Below are 17,701 nucleotides of genomic sequence, written 5' to 3'. Positions count from 1 at the left end.
GGACTTTTGGACAATTGAAACCACCGCGCCGATTTTATTTCACCAGAGGCGAAGGCAGCAAAACAAAAGACTGATGGAAAAGCATAATAGAAAAGAAGAGAAGGTAAGTAAACTGGTATGCAGCGCTGCATTGACAGTCAGTAGGATAGAGAGTAAACACGATTCTGCCTGACCAATCAGTCGTCTACAATGTTTTCACATCACCGTATGAACCCGGGTTGGCAGAATAGAACCCCGACGAGGCAGGTACTAAAAGTAGCACGACTCAGCCCCAAATCAAACCGAGCTGGGCCGGTTTATACCGGTGGGATGAGACCAAAAGTCGAGTCGAGCGGAGCGGGACCGCGCTACTAGCTGCGGTGGGATTGGGCCATTAGACTCTGGCTGGGGTCAGCCTGAGCCTTGGGGGGTCAACAGTACTGTTAGACTCTGGCTGGGGTCAGCCTGAGCCTTGGGGGGGCAACAGTACTGTTAGACTCTGGCTGGGGTCAGCCTGAGCCTTGGGGGGGAGGGTCACAACAAAGACAAAAGATAAAGAACAGCAGCTCTACACTCCAGGCTGCTTGACTCAAACCACGTGACGACTCATCCATGTATCCCGATAGGTGTCCACGTTTCGACGCAAACCCATGTGTGTGTGTGTGTGTGTGCGTGTGCGTGTGTGCGCTGACCTCTCCTCCTCGCTCTCCAGCAGCTTGCGGTAGGCACTGATCTCCATGTCGAGGGCCAGCTTGACGTCGAGGAGCTGCTCGTAGTCGCTGAGCTGCTGCTGCATCCTGGCTCTGATCTCAGAAATCTCCCGCTCCTTCTCTGCCACCAGCCGCCTGCAGCTGTCCCTCTCCCGGTCCAGAGCCACCTCCAGCTCAGCGATACGATCGTACCAGCCCCGAGTCTGCACCAAACATCAAATCAATCTTTAGTTGCACAGTGCCTTTTGTACATAACTACAATACCAGGCGCAATACCACTCCCTGTGGGAAGCCGGTGGGGTACGATTCCTTGTTGCTGCATTGGTGCCTTCTCTGATCGGTCGGGCCACCTATTTGGGGGGGGAGGGGAACTGGGGAAATAGTGTGATCCTCCTCCCACTCCCAGAGCGCAGGAGGCTCAACCTCAGAGATCCCGGTCGGCTAGATTCAAGCACTTTTAAGGCCCTCTTTATAAATCCAAGCACTTGATTTTTTTTTAAATTCAAGCTCTTTCAAGCACTTTCCAGACGCGTGTGGCCACCTGACTTCAGAAATACGGTGGAAAACAGTATTTTTCAATTGATCATACATGACGTCCCCTTGCCCCAATATACGAGCGCTGTGAAAAGCAAACATGGTCGCTCACCTCTTTCTGCAGGCTGGCCAGCTGTGCAGCCAGGCTCCCCATGCGCAGGGTGCTCTCCCTCAGCTCCTCGCGGGCCATGCCGGCCGATGCGCTGTTGGTCTCCGACATCCTGCGAGAGTCCTCCAGCTGGGCGGAGGGAAAAGACATTGAGCGTCGAGAACGTGGAAGGTCTCCGATGTTTCCTAGGCGTTCACACACGTACTGTGTGCAGCACTGCTACAAGAGCAACTGACAGAGCATTTCCTGACAAGACCAGGAGGAAGGAAGTCATTCAGAGAGCGAGAGAGAAGAAACTAAGCGCTGGCAGGGTCCAAAATGACAACAAGCCAAATGCTGTTAAACCATGCATGTGGCTGGTGAAATGTCAACACTGACTAGCCATGTGGCTGGTGGACAAAAAAGTTAATTTTGGACCCTGGTCGCTGGTGATCGGCAGATTCTGAGCTCAAATATGTGATCGGGGGATTACCGATATTGCTTTATTGTTGGCGATTGCATAGCTGATCATAATGCACGGGAGAACCACGAGACAGCTCATTTCTCCGCAGAGTTAATTGGTGTCAAAAAACAAACATTGTTTTCACTATTACAAAATGTATCGTCTCATATCATGCTCTCTCGTTTACATCGTGTTGCAAATCGCACTCTTTACGCCAATGTTTCCCATCATTTGGACGACGCTTTCGTCAGTGTTTTTTTTACTCACCTCCACAGCAATTTGCACCAGACTCCGTCAACATTGCCCCCTTGCGTCCCTTTATGAGTCACACAGATCAGCCGGTGAGTAAAGAGCAGGGAGAAGTTACCTCCACTACGTCAGCCTGCCCAGGCATTTTCTGCTTTTTCTTCTGACTGGTTAAAACTTGGCCAAACTGCTACATAAATAAATTAGGTCATTTTATATAAACTATTCATTGAATTTGCAGAAAATATGCTATATTGTGATATATACTGTATATGAAATGACCTACATCGGGATATGGGATTTTGGTCATCTCCCCCCGCCCTACTCGGATATAATCTTTTTGTTGGCATTTAGGCTTTTTCAAACTTATGGTCAAAATTCAGACGGCACATTTAGTTGCCAGTAACATGCCAATAAGAGTCTAACTTACTATGCCTTTTGTGTTTTATCTGCAGACTAAGCAGCTATAGGCTTTAGCTTCTATAAAAGCCTTTATTTTTTGTATTTACAATGACTCTTGAGTGATACACTTTACTAAAACAATCATATTATATCAGAAATGTTGTTTGTTTTATGTTCACAATAGTGATGTCAGTTAGATTTGATTAGGTCAGAGCCATGGAATATTAAATCATCCATCTTTGCTCACTACATCTGCCCTTTATTCTTTTTTAATCCAAGGTGTGCATAAAATACAGTTTAAGAACTTATTTTTGTAAATACAAAAATGTGAAAATTAACATAGTATGTTTATCGTATCGGTTATTGGCCAGGATAATATTTATCGGTTAGCGTAGGCCTATACTATCGGCTGTAAAAATCCATATCGTGCATCCCTAAATTTTGGTTAGTGTATTATTAGTCTCCCGGAAGGCAGCAACTGTTAAGATTGTGGGGGAAATACAATAAAACCTCTATTTAAAGAATGCTCATGTGATTTGTATACGTCCACAATCGTGAAACCGTGATAATCGTGTTTTTTTTCTCAGACTATGATCGTACATCAAAATTTATAATCGTTGCATCCCTAGTTGAAACTAGGGCTGTGGCGATTCACTTATCTCCCGATTCGATACTATCACGATTCTTGGGTGCCGATTCGATTTATATTGCGATTCTTAAGTATTGCGATTCTACGATTATTGCGATTCGATATTACGATTTATTGCGATTTTTGTTTATTTTTTTCTTTTCTTTTTTCAGTTTGTTTGCTTTTTTACACTAGATTAGAACATGGGAAAAGTTGAATCATACACTAGAGACTGTATATTATATATCATGAGTAGGGCTGGGCAATATAGTTAAAAACAGGGGCGGACTGGGATCATAATTCAGGCCGGGCATTAGATACCAAGCAGGCCAGGCCGATATGGGCCAACGCGCGTGAAATTTGGGCCGTTTGAAGCCAGATTTGGGCCGTTTGAAGTCCAATTTTACAATGAGATGCACCCACTTTAACCCTGAAGTGTAATTATTACTTCAGACTAACTAATAAAGTAATAAAACCACTAGTAAACCAGTAGGCGGCGCCTGGCCTGCTGTTCAGTAAGTGGCCTGACTGCAAGCACCCAAAAAAAAAAAAAATTTTTTTTTTTTTTTTTTAATTTGCGATTATCGATTCTGGAATAAAAGATCGATCCAAAAAATCGTGACATTAAAAATCGCGATACTTAGGTGAATCGATTTTTTCCCCCACCCCTAGTTGAAACACAGGTGAAGTTTGTCCATATATTTTCCTTTTTTCTTATGTTTTGAGCTTTGATGATATAATTTATGTATAAAAAAAAGAGGTGATTTGCTACAGATCAATGTACATGCTCTCATGCTACTGAATTGTGTTTCTGTCCATCACCAATAAAAAAAGTTGTATAAAAAAAAAACAGTCCCCATTCACTTCAGTTGTACTATACTAGGGTATCGGCCGCTGCACGCAGCCTCGCCCGCAGCGTGGCCGTTTTTGGCCCACTGATGATATCACAATATCTATGACATCATCAGTAATGTCATAAGAATGTTGGTCAATAATGGTGTCACTGATGACATCACATCACTGATGATGTCAAGACATCCTGACAACTTCGCAAGTTCGCATCACTGATGACATCACTGATGTCACAATGCCTATGACATAACCAGTGATGTCACAATGCCTATGACATCATCAGTGCGACAAAAATTGAAACAGACAGACAGACACACTTTGCCCACTTGCTCCCTTTTATATAGACAGAGACAGACAGAGACAGACAGACAGACAGAGACAGACAGACAGACAGACAGAGACAGACAGACAGACAGACAGATAGTCAATGGTGACTGGTTTTCTCTCCAGTTGTGCCGTCAGAATGACTGACAGAATTTTCATATGGGGTCAACTGTTGTGGCAACAGCTTAATTTCTCTATGGTGTCATATGAGGAAATCCAGCCTCCTAGATACAGTATAGGCTATAAGTGATGCTAGAGCCCTTTTCCCACATGCGCTTTGTACCGCAAAATGACCGGTACGTGGTCTAATGCCTGCATGTGAGAAAGGCGCCGTGCCGGTATAAGCGCGACCCCGTCGTCCCCGACATTTCACCAGTTTCGACCCAGTCAGAAGACCGGTATGCTCTTAAGGAGACGCAAGTGGAAACGGTTCCAGTCATTTTCCGCGACAGCGGTCCTTCAATCATGGGCGAGGAGTAGCCTACACACGTTGCTTAATGTTCCAGCGGGCATAATCTAATCATTCGCGCACATTAAAGCAAACTGGCGAAATGATCTTGTGATAGCCTAATAAGAGCAGTATGTCAGCTTGCTGATTTCCGAAGGCAACCCCGGACACATCAAACAAAGCCAGTCTGTAAAAAGTGCTTCAACGCAACGCAGGTGAACGGATAAACATCGAACCAGCAACTATTTCTCTCAGACACGGATCCCAACTTCTTCAAAGTGCATCAACTAATCATTCGCGCACATCAAAGCAAACTACTTCCACGGATTTCGCTTGTGCTGTGTCATTCGCTGTGTCTGTCCGTGGCTGCTGCTCTCGAGCAGAGAGGGGAGGGGGAAATCGGCTGTGTTGATTACGCAGGCGGCTTGACGCTGCTCTTAAGTCAAACGAGTGTGATTTATTGTGTGACAACTGACAAGCGAACTTATTTCGAGTTTTGCCGACCCCCCAAATAAGCTCCCCCCTCCCCCCGCCCCCCCAACATACAGGAAAATTCGCTGATAGATTCCCACATGCGCGAGCCGAAGTGTGAAGGGAAATGTCCGATATTGACTTACAGGTAATTTTCCGGTACGCATGTGGGAAAAGGGCTTAGGTGTAATGTCAGAAGAAGAACGTAATCAACAATATGCTTCAACTTCTCACCACTGTCACCACAATGGCTTTCATAACACGTCTAAGTGTGTGTGTGTGTGTGTGCGCGTGTGTGTGTCCATACTTTGGTCAGGTAGGTGTTCGCCAGAGAGTCCTTGTAGCCTTTGACCTGGTCCTCATGCTGGACTCTCATCTCGGTCAGAGCCTGGGCCAGCTTGAACTCGTACTCCACCTTCCTGCCAGAGTCCACCTCCACCAGCTGGGAGGCGTGCCTGTGACGGCCCTCCTTGACCTCCTGCACAAACAGCACAGACAGTCACACCTGACAACATGGCCGCCATTTTGTCTTCATTTGCTCATGTCAAATCAATTTGAAGTCACGCACGCTTGAGGAGAGAGAGAGAAGAGTGCTGCTTAAGTTGAGACAACAGGGAGATTACAAAAGGGAATTCATAAGCAGGGATGCAAACTCAAGAGTGCCTTGGTATGTCACCTAAGTGCCCTGGTATGTCACCTAAGTGCCCTGGTATGTCACCTAAGTGCCCTGGTATGTCACCTAAGTGCCCTGGTATGTCACCTAAGTGCCCTGTTTTGGGATCAAAAGGGTGACTAGTTTGCATGCCTGCATATGGAGGCGTTATGATTCTCAAACTTTTTCATACCAAGGAGCCTCATTTAGTTCACATTAGAGCCACAGAACGCCAAGGTGATGAGATTTTCTCTCTCAGACCCAAATCTGAGAAGTTTGTCCAGAATTCCATGACTGTCTATCTGTATTGTAGGTAGGGCTGGATTCCATGACTGTATCTGTATTGTAGGTAGGGCTGGGCGATATGGCCTCTAAAGAATATATCTATCTGTATTGTAGGTAGGGCTGGATTCCATGACTGTCTATCTGTATTGTAGGTAGGGCTGGATTCCATGACTGTCTATCTGTATTGTAGGTAGGGCTGGATTCCATGACTGTCTATCTGTATTGTAGGTAGGGCTGGATTCCATGACTGTCTATCTGTATTGTAGGTAGGGCTGGATTCCATGACTGTCTATCTGTATTGTAGGTAGGGCTGGATTCCATGACTGTCTATCTGTATTGTAGGTAGGGCTGGATTCCATGACTGTCTATCTGTATTGTAGGTAGGGCTGGATTCCATGACTGTATCTGTATTGTAGGTAGGGCTGGGCGATATGGCCTCTAAAGAATATCGCGATATTTTTCGGCTCTATCGCGATTAGGGGTGGGAATCGCTGAGTAGCTCACGATACGATATCGTCACGATACTTGGCCCTCGATAACGATATTATCACGATACAGCGATAATCGATATATTGGAAGACGATACATCACGATACCTGTGTAACTGAAGAGAAAAAAATACCCCTAAAAGGCAAGAAGCAGGTATTATGTATTTATTAGCAGAATTGACATGAACTCTCTGAGTTCACTCACTCACTCATACCATTTTCGATACCACGGAGGAAAAGTTACACATTAAGTCTTTTTATTATTATTATTAAAACAAGAAAACCTATATAACCTACCTACCTATATAATTTCTAAAAGTAGATAATGATCAAACATTTCCATTCATGTAGCCTACAGTATTTATGTTTTTGTTTCAACTACAAACATAAATTAACGTCAACTTGAAACTATGTTTCAACTACCACACACAGCATAATATTTTAGCCTGTTTATTAAAAAAGATTTTTTTTTTTTTTAATAAACATATCGATACTTGGTGCCAGTGTATCGATAACGTATCGCAAGTGGAAATATCGCGATACCGTGAGTATCGATATTTTGTCCCACCCCTAATCGCGATACACGATATACATCGATATTTTTGAAATCTCTCATAAATGCTCGATTTAACCCTTCAGGGTTCATACACATTTTGACCGATGGATTTCCATGACTTTAAACCAAATTTCCATGACCAAACATTTTGTAAAGTCTCGTGTATACATGAAAAAGTCTGAGTAAAAAATATTCTAAATGTAACTGTAACAGATGACAATAATTGAAAAACTAACATGGTCATTTAGTACTAAAACACGTTACTAGTCCCAACACTGACGACAACACAGATCTTAGTAGAGCTGGGCGATATGGACCAAAAATCATATCTCAGTATTTTTAGGCTGAATGGCAAAATATGATATATCTTGGTATTTTCTACAAAGTGGGCTAGATTTTCTATTGTAAATTGGGCTGGGCGATATGGACTCTTACAAAATATATTTACACAAAGTGATTTTTCATTAAAAAAAATCATCAGTGAATAATGATGATAATGAATAACGTTAAGTGGGTAAAGGCAAATAATAGAACAGCTAGAACAGTCTGTCTGGTAAGCTCAGGAAATGACTTCACTTTACTGCAGCCTTTAAAACCAGGAAAAGACGAGTATGCAGTATCACGATATTACCATAACAAAATCTAAAACGAGATCTAGGTCTCATCTAGTCACAATATTGACCAGACCTAACCTTGAGTGCCACGCAGAAACGCTGACACACAATTTGCAGAAAAACATTATTAAAGTTGATTATCAATCTGCTTCTTTAAATGGTGTAGTGACGATAAATTACTTCATTTGAGACACACGCGTGCGCACACATGCACCTCGCTGTGTAGACTTGACTCACTGGGGTTGATTTTATTATGGAGCCGACGGGTTTGGTGCATGTTTTGCAGATAACCGTTGTTTGTTCAACATGGTCTTTGCGATACCCAAACCACTGCCAGATGATGGATTCTCTACTACTGGCTCTCAGGCTCGTCCTCCATGCTGCCTTGACAGGGACGGGTCATGCCTTCGCCATCATGGGGGAAAAAAATATCGCTTGACGGCGAGTGTCAAGGCAGCGGGCGAGTGTCTGTGACGTCGTGTAGCGCGGGCGAGTGTGTCTGACGCGGTTTGACGCGTTTGACGTATGCATGTGATTCCCCCTCCCTTCCTGTTTGTCTGAGTGTGAGAGGGAGAGCTGACAAGAGGAAACGTGAAGCGAGTCATGCCAACGGCTTAAGTTATAAACAATGCGTGACAATTATACTCAAATGTTTGCGATATAGTCATTTCTACATCTCACGTGGCACAAGCCGCGATACATCGAGTATATTCGATATATCGCCCAGCCCTAATTGTAGGTAGATAGATAGCAGTGAAACTAGCATCAAAACAGTCATTCTACATTCTCTATTTGTGTCAACTTCTTGTGAATGAAATAATGCTGAAGTTGAACACTTCATGATCAGTTTGCTGGGGAGCCCCTGGAACCCCTGGTGGTCCCCGTCCCCACGTTGAGAACCACTATCGTATAGTGGTTCTCTGCATGAGAACCACTATCGTATAGTGGTTCTCTGCATGAGAACCACTATCGTATAGTGGTTCTCTGCATGAGAACCACTATCGTATAGTGGTTCTCTGCATGCCGTAAATGCACAAATGTTTCACACTAGAAAGGCCAAACTGCTGCTGTGAATGAACATATAATTTAACTATGGCAGCTTTCAGAAAGTCCCCGCGTGACTTTTCTACAATCACTTTCTGTACAAACGTGGTTGTTGGATGCAAAAGGAAATAGTGGTCACTCAAAACAACTCTATTACCCCTCCTTAAACTGAAAGCTTTGCCCATCTTCTTAGACCCTGAAAATCCACTGGCCCTTCTAGTGTTTAACTCAGCAAAGCAGAAGAGATACACTGAACTGAACATGAAGGCGGCAACACATCTGCGTTGAATGACATTGCTGTGTGGATGCCAAGCAAAGAGAAGAAGAGTCCAAGCTAACAAGAGTAGGAGAATAATTCAATTGGGATGATAGTTACGTCACGGTTGAGGCCGGCTGGCTGATTTCAGGTCAGTGGGGATGATAGTTACGTCAGGGTGAGGGCCGGCTGGCTGATTTCAGGTCAGTGGGTGCACCGCTCAGTCAATGAGTGTAATCAGATAAGCACAATGAACTGCTGCCCTGAGGGAAGCATGCATGTCAGCCTACTGCCCACCTTATCAATGGGACAGTGTGGGCTGCAGTCAGAGGTCAGAGGTCAGAGGTCAGAGGGGTAAAGCTATTTGCAGAGTGGGTCCAGACACACTACCAGGATTTGTCCTGCGTAGAGAATTTAAAATCAAATCTGGTGCCACCTCCATCTCTCGACAACAACTCTGACAGGTGTCTTTGTGGAAAATACTATTTTCTAACAACTCGGTGGATTTCTGTTATTTGTAATTGCGGCACTACGCCGACGGGTTGACAATTTACTCTTCAATATTTTTAATAAAGTAGGCTTCTGAGTAGGGATGGGCATTTCTAGCAAAAACACTATTCTAAAGTCGCCGGCCAAAGTCGACTTTTAATCGAAATTCGGGGGGGGGGGGGGGGGGGGGGGAATGTAAAATCTTTTTTTTTTTTTTTTTGTGTGAAATGTTGCATTGTCTCCCCTGATTCTAAGTCTAAGGCTTTATTAATTAATAGAAAAAGCTTATGCTGTGGATTTTTAGCTCAAATAAGCATTGCACCACTGAAGTAAAGAACATGTTACATGACATTGACATTTTCGAAAATAAAAAACAGTTTTGACAATCATGAGTGGTTCATATTTAGTAGGCTCAGGTCTGAGTGCCAAAGGGGTGCCAAAGTCACCCCCTCTCCCTCTTCATGGGATTTCATCCGCCATTCATTTTTCCATAAACCTTGCTTAAAATGCTTATAAAAATACCGTAGTTGTACTTGCTCAAACCAAGCGATTCGACTATACCGTAAATTCCGGACTATAAGGCGCACCGGAGTATAAGCCGCAGCAGCAAAATTGCCTGTTTGTTACATATATAAGCCGCACCGGACTATAAGCCGCGGGTGTTTTAATGTTTTTTTTATTTTATTTTTTTTATTGTGTTTTAATGTTTAATTACCATATGTAAGGGTTCGTGCACAGAGGGGATTGTCGGGAAAGAGATGGCTGTTTGAGGAAGCTCCCATTTATTAACATTTCAACAAAACAACATAACACAACACCACCTGTGTTTTTTTTTACAGTGCACACAGTGTCCGCGGTGTGGTGAAAAGAGGGCAAGAGAGGAAATTAAAACAGAAGTGGATTTATAGTTAGAAAGAGTGCTAAAGAAGAGAGAATTCCGTTTTTTTTTTCCCTGAAAAAATCCATAGATAAGCCGCACCGTTATATAAGCCGCAGGGGCCAAAAAACGGGGGAAAAGCCGCGGCTTATAGTCCGGAATTTACGGTACTTAGAATCAGGGGAGACAATGCAACATTTCACTCACTTTTTTTTTTTTTTTTCGAATTTCGACTTTCAATAACAAAAGTCGACCTTGATAATAACTACGATTATTCGAAAATTCGAAATTCGATGCCCATCCCTATTTCTGAGTACTTTTGTATAGTCATCAGTGCACATTCCACATAGAACACATTTATGTAACCCCCCCCCCCCCAAAAAAAATCTAATCTCATCTATCCATATAGGCCACTCCCATTTCAGCCCACAAGTCTTTGTCCAAAACATGTTTTTTCTTTACTGAATGACAAAGGAACTACATCACTGGTGGGAGATGACATGTTCACCATCTGCTTGTTTGCTTATTACTGATTTAAAATCGAGCTCTTTTAAGCACTTCCCCACATAACAGGCTAATTGTCCGTGTATCCCAGGACTTCCATTTTGAAAAGTTAAGCACGTTAAGGACCTTGACCCCTGTCAGAACCAGCCTTAATCCAAACTGAATACTGGGACAAGCACAAACTTGTGTTCAGACCTGTTCATCAAGAAGGAGCTACATTCAGGTCAATCAGTCAAGCGGTGTTCGGTAGCTACATTGTGGTAGCTAATGTATGTGTGAGAAAAAAAAAAGAAAAAAAGAAGGCGAATATTTCAGTAACAACTTTACTCGACTGATCTAGCAGCTTGCCCCAGCCCAAGACGACACGCTCTGTCCAGTTCAAAGTGAATCTTGAGTCCAGGTTGGTAGGTCTGCTGAATTAACCTCCACCCCCACAGCCCCCGTGGATAATCAGCCTGCAAAGCGATCAGAATCACCATCCCTGTCAAATTCTCCTGCTATCAGGTTTTCATCTTTGTAATAATGATCTAAAATGTATAAATAATCTATCTTACTCACCCAAAAATAATCAAACTATGAAATGTTATTGAAGTTCTCACCTCCTCATACATGCTCTTGCGGAACTCCAGTTCCTCAGTCAGAGTTTGGCAGCGGTTCTCCAAGTCAAGGCGAAGTAGCATCTCCTCTGCGTGATGCTTCTTGGCCTGTGCCAGGCCTGTATCCAACTGGTCACATGCAACACAACGGTCAATGCAATGAAATAAGTGTGCACTGCAAATGCAAAAGGTTACTACTAGCTCGCGTAAAACAAGTCCAACAACTACAATTAATGCCTAGCCGGGTCAGAAGATTCATTCGTTTTATATTGCTATTCCTTAATTGTGTATCAGCTGCTTGGTGGATGTACAGTACATAGGCCAAATTGAAGATGCTCCACAAGATTGGAAAAAAGATCTTGAAATCTGACTTCATGGGATAATATACGTTAGCTGAAAGAAAGGTCTACGGTGCGAATCGTTAGATGCGTACTCATCAGACGTGTAACACTAATTAAAAGACATGGCCGATTCAAGGATATTTTATATGAAACATTGTAATCAATAAGCGGGAAAGACAATTTCTCTTTTTTTCTTGTAGGCTTGCCCAATACCTGGTAGTATACCTGGTATCATATAGGGAACTATATGTAGTGTCGATCATATAGGGAACTATATGTAGTGTTTATCATATATAGGGAACTATATGTAGTGTTTATCATATAGGGAACTATATGTAGTGTTTATCATATAGGGAACTATATGTAGTGTTTATCATATAGGGAACTATATGTAGTGTTTATCATATATAGGGAACTATATGTAGTGTTTATCATATAGTGAACTATATGTAGTGTTTATCATATAGGGAACTATATGTAGTGTTTATCATATAGTGAACTATATGTAGTGTTGATCATATAGTGAACTATATGTAGTGTTGATCATATAGTGAACTATATGTAGTGTTGATCATATAGTGAACTATATGTAGTGTTGATCATATAGTGAACTATATGTAGTGTTTATCATATATAGGGAACTATATGTAGTGTTGATCATATAGTGAACTATATGTAGTGTTGATCATATAGTGAACTATATGTAGTGTTGATCATATAGTGAACTATATGTAGTGTTTATCATATAGGGAACTATATGTAGTGTTTATCATATAGGGAACTATATGTAGTGTTGATCATATAGGGAACTATATGTAGTGTTGATCATATAGGGAACTATATGTAGTGTTTATCATATAGGGAACTATATGTAGTGTTGATCATATAGTGAACTATATGTAGTGTTGATCATATAGGGAACTATATGTAGTGTTTATCATATAGTGAACTATATGTAGTGTTTATCATATAGGGAACTATATGTAGTGTTTATCATATAGGGAACTATATGTAGTGTTTATCATATAGGGAACTATATGTAGTGTTGATCATATAGGGAACTATATGTAGTGTTTATCATATAGGGAACTATATGTAGTGTTTATCATATAGGGAACTATATGTAGTGTTGATCATATAGGGAACTATATGTAGTGTTTATCATATAGGGAACTATATGTAGTGTTGATCATATAGGGAACTATATGGGGAATGCTCAAATGAGTTTCGGACACTACCTCACCCTTCTTCTCCTTTGGTATTGTGGTATATGGGAGAAAATGTAGGGTACATTCTCGGTTCACTAGAAATTGCAGTGCATTGTTGGTATTTTATAGTAGACTATATAGTAGGGATGTCCGATATTATTGGCCTACCGATATTATCGGCCGATATTAGCATAAAAAAATAATATCGGAAAATATCGGTATTGGTTTTCATGCCGATTTTTTTTTTTTTTAATACAGGGGGAGTCTCACTGAGAGCAAAGCTCTCTTTTTCAGGAGTGCCCTGTTCACATTCACACACACATTCATACCTGGAAGCTGACCAGTACAACCACAGTCTGATCTGTTGGCCACTGAGCAGCTCCACTGGAGCGGTTGGGGTCGAGGGCCTTGCTCAAGGGCACCTCAGTGGTGGTAATGAGGGGAGGGGCAAGCGCTGCCTTTTCACTTTCCCCACCCAGATTTATCCTGCCGGTCCCGGGGATTGAACCGACAACCTTCTGGTCACAAGCTCACTTCTCTAACCGTTGGGCCACCACTGCCCCAATAACACTTACAACTTTAACACAACATGCTTATTATATATTAAACTCTTCAGCTACATTAAGCTACATTATGAAACTTGCTACCTGAAATTTTGGTGGGAAAAAAGCCTGCTTATATCGGTAGATATCGGTATCGGAAATTAAGAGTTGGACATTATCGGATATCGGTAAAAAAGCCAATATCGAACATCCCTACTATATAGTGAATCAAATTAACAGTTGAGAATTGGGACACTAGTACAAAGCAGTACGCCCTACCTCTTGCAGCTGTGCCTGCAGATCTTGCAGAGCGGCTTCCAGGCCTCTCTTCTCAGACAGCGCTGTGGCCAGCAGGGCATCCTTAACGTTCAGCTGAGCCTCCTGGTCCTTCAGCCTGGCCTGGGCTCCAGTTGCCTCAGCATCCCTTTTGGCGTAGCTACAGGAGGAGGACGAGGCATGTCGGTAAGTGTGAGACTTTTTTCAGTTTTAAAGGGCACAAGAATCATAGGATGGGGTATCCCATGGGAATCCTAAAGATGTCAGGGGTTTTACATTGTGAGTGCAGGTGTACCACATATATACATTTATATGACAAAAAAAAATAAAAAATCAATTAATTAATTAAATGTCGCAATATGGTATAATTTGTACTACTCAAAGACAGCTATTGGGCATGTGCATCACAAGCGACTGAAAAAGCACACATTTAAAGGCTGAAATGCTCAATTATGATTGGGAAAATATTTTGTGCCCATGCCTATTGGCGCCTAAAGAGAAATTGAATAAAAATTCCACAATTCAATCTAGTGTTGCGCGGTCTACCGGTTCCTACCGTCTACCGCGGTGCCTGAACGTCACGGTGCCTACTATACCAGCTGCTTTAAATTACGCTACTACCCTGAGACACGCTACTACCCTGAGACACGCTACTACCCTGACACACGCTACTACCCTGACACACGCTACTACCGTGAGACACGCTACTACCCTGAGACACGCTACTACCCTGAGACACGCTACTACCCTGTGAGACACACTACTACCCTGTGAGACACACTACTACCCTGTGAGACACACTACTACCCTGTGAGACACACTACTACCCTGAGACACCCTACTACCCTGTGAGACACACTACTACCCTGAGACACGCTACTACCCTGTGAGACACACTACTACCCTGTGAGACACACTACTACCCTGTGAGACACACTACTACCCTGAGACACGCTACTACCCTGTGAGACACACTACTACCCTGTGAGACACACTACTACCCTGTGAGACACACTACTACCCTGAGACACGCTACTACCCTGTGAGACACACTACTACCCTGTGAGACACACTACTACCCTGTGAGACACACTACTACCCTGTGAGACACGCTACTACCCTGAGACACGCTACTACCCTGTGAGACACGCTACTACCCTGTGAGACACGCTACTACCCTGAGACACGCTACTACCCTGTGAGACACACTACTACCCTGTGAGACACACTACTACCCTGTGAGACCCGCTACTACCCTGAGACACGCTACTACCCTGTGAGACACACTACTACCCTGTGAGACACACTACTACCCTGTGAGACACACTACTACCCTGTGAGACACGCTACTACCCTGAGACACGCTACTACCCTGTGAGACACACTACTACCCTGAGACACCCTACTACCCTGTGAGACACGCTACTACCCTGAGACACCCTACTACCCTGTGAGACACACTACTACCCTGTGAGACACACTACTACCCTGTGAGACACACTACTACCCTGTGAGACACGCTACTACCCTGTGAGACACGCTACTACCCTGAGACACGCTACTACCCTGAGACACCCTACTACCCTGTGAGACACGCTACTACCCTGAGACACCCTACTACCCTGTGAGACACACTACTACCCTGTGAGACACACTACTACCCTGTGAGACACACTACTACCCTGTGAGACACGCTACTACCCTGTGAGACACGCTACTACCCTGTGAGACACACTACTACCCTGTGAGACACACTACTACCCTGTGAGACACGCTACTACCCTGTGAGACACGCTACTACCCTGTGAGACACGCTACTACCCTGTGAGACACACTACTACCCTGTGAGACACACTACTACCCTGTGAGACACACTACTACCCTGAGACACCCACTACTACCCTGAGACACCCTACTACCCTGTGAGACACGCTACTACCCTGAGACACGCTACTACCCTGTGAGACACACTACTACCCTGTGAGACACACTACTACCCTGTGAGACACACTACTACCCTGAGACACGCTACTACCCTGTGAGACACACTACTACCCTGTGAGACACACTACTACCCTGTGAGACACACTACTACCCTGAGACACACTACTACCCTGTGAGACACACTACTACCCTGTGAGACACACTACTACCCTGTGAGACACACTACTACCCTGAGACACACTACTACCCTGTGAGACACACTACTACCCTGTGAGACACACTACTACCCTGAGACACACTACTACCCTGAGACACACTACTACCCTGTGAGACACACTACTACCCTGTGAGACACACTACTACCCTGTGAGACACACTACTACCCTGAGACACCCTACTACCCTGAGACACGCTACTACCCTGAGACACCCTACTACCCTGTGAGAAACGCTACTACCCTGAGACACCCTACTACCCTGTGAGACACACTACTACCCTGAGACACGCTACTACCCTGAGACACCCTACTACCCTGTGAGACACGCTACTACCCTGAGACACGCTACTACCCTGAGACACCCTACTACCCTGTGAGACACACTACTACCCTGTGAGACACACTACTACCCTGTGAGACACGCTACTACCCTGTGAGACACACTACTACCCTGTGAGACACACTACTACCCTGTGAGACACACTACTACCCTGTGAGACACACTACTACCCTGTGAGACACACTACTACCCTGTGAGACACACTACTACCCTGAGACACGCTACTACCCTGAGACACCCTACTACCCTGTGAGACACGCTACTACCCTGAGACACGCTACTACCCTGTGAGACACACTACTACCCTGTGAGACACACTACTACCCTGTGAGACACACTACTACCCTGTGAGACACACTACTACCCTGTGAGACACACTACTACCCTGTGAGACACACTACTACCCTGTGAGACACACTACTACCCTGTGAGACACGCTACTACCCTGTGAGACACGCTACTACCCTGTGAGACACGCTACTACCCTGTGAGACACGCTACTACCCTGTGAGACACACTACTACCCTGTGAGACACACTACTACCCTGTGAGACACACTACTACCCTGTGAGACACACTACTACCCTGTGAGACACACTACTACCCTGTGAGACACACTACTACCCTGTGAGACACACTACTACCCTGTGAGACACGCTACTACCCTGAGACACGCTACTACCCTGAGACACCCTACTACCCTGTGAGACACACTACTACCCTGTGAGACACACTACTACCCTGTGAGACACGCTACTACCCTGTGAGACACGCTACTACCCTGTGAGACACGCTACTACCCTGTGAGACACACTACTACCCTGTGAGACACACTACTACCCTGTGAGACACACTACTACCCTGTGAGACACACTACTACCCTGAGACACCCTACTACCCTGTGAGACACACTACTACCCTGTGAGACACACTACTACCCTGTGAGACACACTACTACCCTGTGAGACACACTACTACCCTGAGACACGCTACTACCCTGTGAGACACGCTACTACCCTGTGAGACACGCTACTACCCTGTGAGACACGCTACTACCCTGAGACACGCTACTACCCTGTGAGACACCCTACTACCCTGAGACACGCTACTACCCTGAGACACGCTACTACCCTGAGACACGCTACTACCCTGAGACACGCTACTACCCTGAGACACGCTACTACCCTGAGACACCCTACTACCCTGAGACACGCTACTACCCTGAGACACGCTACTACCCTGAGACACGCTACTACCCTGAGACACGCTACTACCCTGAGACACGCTACTACCCTGAGACACGCTACTACCCTGAGACACGCTACTA

General features: G+C 44.3%; 1 protein-coding gene across 1 annotated transcript in view; it reads right to left on the bottom strand.

Annotated features, from left to right (window-relative positions):
• lmnb1 (lamin B1) overlaps positions 1-17,701 on the bottom strand; it is a 48,945-nt gene that overhangs the window by 13,681 nt on the left and 17,563 nt on the right. Inside the window, exons 2-6 of the mRNA XM_083641404.1 lie at positions 13,877-14,033; positions 11,510-11,635; positions 5,453-5,623; positions 1,336-1,461; positions 672-892 (exon numbers count right to left, since the gene is read on the bottom strand). Of these exons, the coding sequence (XP_083497530.1) occupies positions 672-892; positions 1,336-1,461; positions 5,453-5,623; positions 11,510-11,635; positions 13,877-14,033 (801 nt within the window). The remainder of the gene's footprint in view (positions 1-671; positions 893-1,335; positions 1,462-5,452; positions 5,624-11,509; positions 11,636-13,876; positions 14,034-17,701) is intronic.

Source organism: Poromitra crassiceps (genome assembly GCF_964638095.1).
Source record: "Poromitra crassiceps genome assembly, chromosome: 8".
NCBI lineage: Eukaryota > Metazoa > Chordata > Actinopteri > Beryciformes > Melamphaidae > Poromitra > Poromitra crassiceps.
Note: the sequence above shows the minus strand (reverse complement) of the source record. Positions and strands in the feature narration are given on the sequence as shown.